The sequence below is a fragment of the Cystoisospora suis genome, assembly GCF_002600585.1.
Source record: "Cystoisospora suis strain Wien I chromosome Unknown contig_1800, whole genome shotgun sequence".
NCBI classification, from domain to species: Eukaryota; Apicomplexa; class Conoidasida; order Eucoccidiorida; family Sarcocystidae; genus Cystoisospora; species Cystoisospora suis.
In genome coordinates, this window is record NW_027154600.1 from 1 (window position 1) to 2629 (window position 2629).

At 40.9% G+C, this 2629-nt stretch overlaps 1 protein-coding gene across 1 annotated transcript in view; it reads right to left on the bottom strand.

The window, feature by feature from the left end:
- Positions 1-262: 262 nt before the first annotated feature.
- CSUI_004011 (rna polymerase ii associated paf1 complex component paf1) overlaps positions 263-2629 on the bottom strand; it is a 7885-nt gene continuing 5518 nt past the window's right edge. The window contains exon 4 of the mRNA XM_068064206.1: positions 263-1748. Within this exon, the coding sequence (XP_067923814.1) occupies positions 1155-1748 (594 nt within the window). The 3' untranslated portion in view covers positions 263-1154. The remainder of the gene's footprint in view (positions 1749-2629) is intronic.

Sequence of the window (2629 nt, forward strand, 5' to 3'; positions counted from 1 at the left end):
AGCCCTTTTCTTTTTTCTTCACAAAGCCTCTGCCTCCTCGTTTCTTCTTCTTTTCTTTTTCTCCTTTTTGTTCCTTCGTCTTTCTTTCTGTCTTCTCTTTCATTCTTGCAAGTTAAAAAGCTTCTTCTTCTCCTTGTGTTAATCCTAGAGAGAAGAAGTAGAGAGCAGAAGGCATCCAGCTATATCAATCGCTATCTCTCTATATACAGGTCAGATGAAATACACATGACGCACGCATGCATGCATACATAGATTAAAAAGAAACCGACCGATTAAAGATAGATGATAGATACATAGACAGGAGCGAAGAAGAAGAAGAGGGGGAGAAGAAGAATAAGAAGTGGGGAGAGAAATCCTGTGATTCCTCCTGCTGATGAGAAACTTATGGAACGAGTTCAAGGAAAAGACACAAGAGAAGACAAACAAAGAAAGAAAACGAATGAAGCAGAAAAGCATGGAAAAGGTAGATAGAAAGAAAGAGTGAGAAAGGAGGAAAAGGATAGGATAGAATTGTCTTTTACGGTAAGAGGAAGATTGAGGGGAGGACCAGCCTTTACGTCGATAGATACATGTATCCATACATGTTGTCTATTCATGTGTATACATATGCATGCATATGTATGTACAGGTATCCCAGGGTGTGTATATGCATGCCTAGATAAGTAGACGGCTTTACTGCGAGGGACGGCGAAGAAGAGAATAAGAAGGCAAGAGACAGGAAAGGGGATCTCGATGTACATGAGACAAGCACAGAAGAAGAAAAAGAAGAGAGCAATGAAAGTGACAAAGAAAGATGAGGAAGTTGACGAACAACAAGAAGAAGAAGGAAGAGAGTTGGAGGGGTGACGGCGGCTCTGTCTGTTTAGACATACACACACCCCCAAAGAAAGAAAGCATGCGGCCCGAACCACACAGGAAGAAAGAAAGAAAGAAAGAAGAGAAAGAAAGAAGAGAAAGATGAAAGAAGATGACGAGCGAGAGATAGAGAGTATGTCTGTGTAGAGAGAGACGTGTGACAAGAGACTTTCCTCATGTAACGAAGAAGAGTGAAGGAGAAGACAAGAGAAGAAAAGCAAACATCCAAAGCGCTTCCCATCTCTTGGTCTTCTTCCATTCTTTCTTTATCTTTCTTTCGTGTTCCTTTCCATTCTTTATTATTCTTCTTCTTCATTTGAGCTGTCTGAAGAAGAATTATCTTCGTCGTCATCTTCTTCTTCTTCGTCCTCCTCGTCGCTGCCGCTACTACTTGAATCTGTCTCGGAAGAAGAAGAAAGCGAACTGTCGTCTTCTTCTTCTTCCTCTTCCTCTTCTTCTTTCTCTTTCTTTTTATCTTCGGTAGCTCTCCCGCTCGCCCTCGCACTACTTCCTTCATTCTTCATGAGACTTTCTTCTTCTTCGTCGTCGTCTTTTGAGAAGAGCGTTCCTCCTCCTCCTCCTCCGGCGCTGTGATTTGCTGCATTTGTCTGTGAGACATCTCTCAAATTTCCTTCTTCTTCTTCATCTTCTTTTTCTCCTTCTTGATATCCTGTCTCTTCCTCTCTATCTCCTGCAGAAGAAGAAGAGAGACCACCGACTTTCATTCTCTTCTTAAGGTGCTCTCCGCGTTGCGAAGAAGAAGAAGAGAAAGTGTTAGGAGATGAGAGGCCTCCTCTCTCACTTGTAGATCTTTCCTGCGCCTCTTCTTCTTCCTCTTCATCTTCTTCCTTACTTGTAGGGTGTCCGCTCGCGACTTCTCTCCTCGAGGATTTCTTGGAAGAGGAGGAAGAAGAGGAATCTTGGTACGTGAGAGATTTCTCTCCTTCTTCATGATCGGGAGGAAGTGGATGAAAGAAAGCGAGACCCAAACAGACAAAAGAACAAAAGCAGAAAGAAGAGAGAGAAGAAGAAGAAGAAGGAGATGAAGAAAGTGAGTGCTAGGCGGTCTTCTCACTCAAAAGAAGAATATGAAGGAAAAACGACCGTCAAGATATCCAGTAGTATCTATCCCCACTATTAGTGACATATACTACTACTTTTGACCCCTCACTTACTCCTTCACTCTCTTCTTCTTCTTTCTCTTCCTTCAATCTCTTACAACTACAAGCGTCATCATACATTGCCTCATTAGTCACATTAAGCATCTATCTATCTATATAGATATATATGTATATATATACACATATTCATACACACACACATACACGTGTATATGTAACAAGGTATATAGATATATATACATGGATGGTTTCTTCGCTATGGCATATGACATGCATGCATACAAATATCTATTTATCTATCTATACATATGTATCTCTATCTGCCTAGATATAGTTTGTGTATATAAACTCGGATAGTGAGGGGTGTTCTGTAGAATCTATCGCATGCAAATCGTGAAAGATTCAAGACAGGCAAATCCACTCAGACCCGACAACAACTACTACTACATCGATAGACGTAAAATAAGTAGATAAAGAATTGAACGATAGACAGATTAAAGATAGATAGATTGAAGATAGATATGCGAAAGATAGATAGAGCGGCGCATCCCCGAGGCAAGAAACAGAGAGAAGGTGTACAAGGGTATATGTATAGACCCGGTAAATGTATTTGTTCCTCATCTCTAGACACCTATCAATCTATCTATCCATCT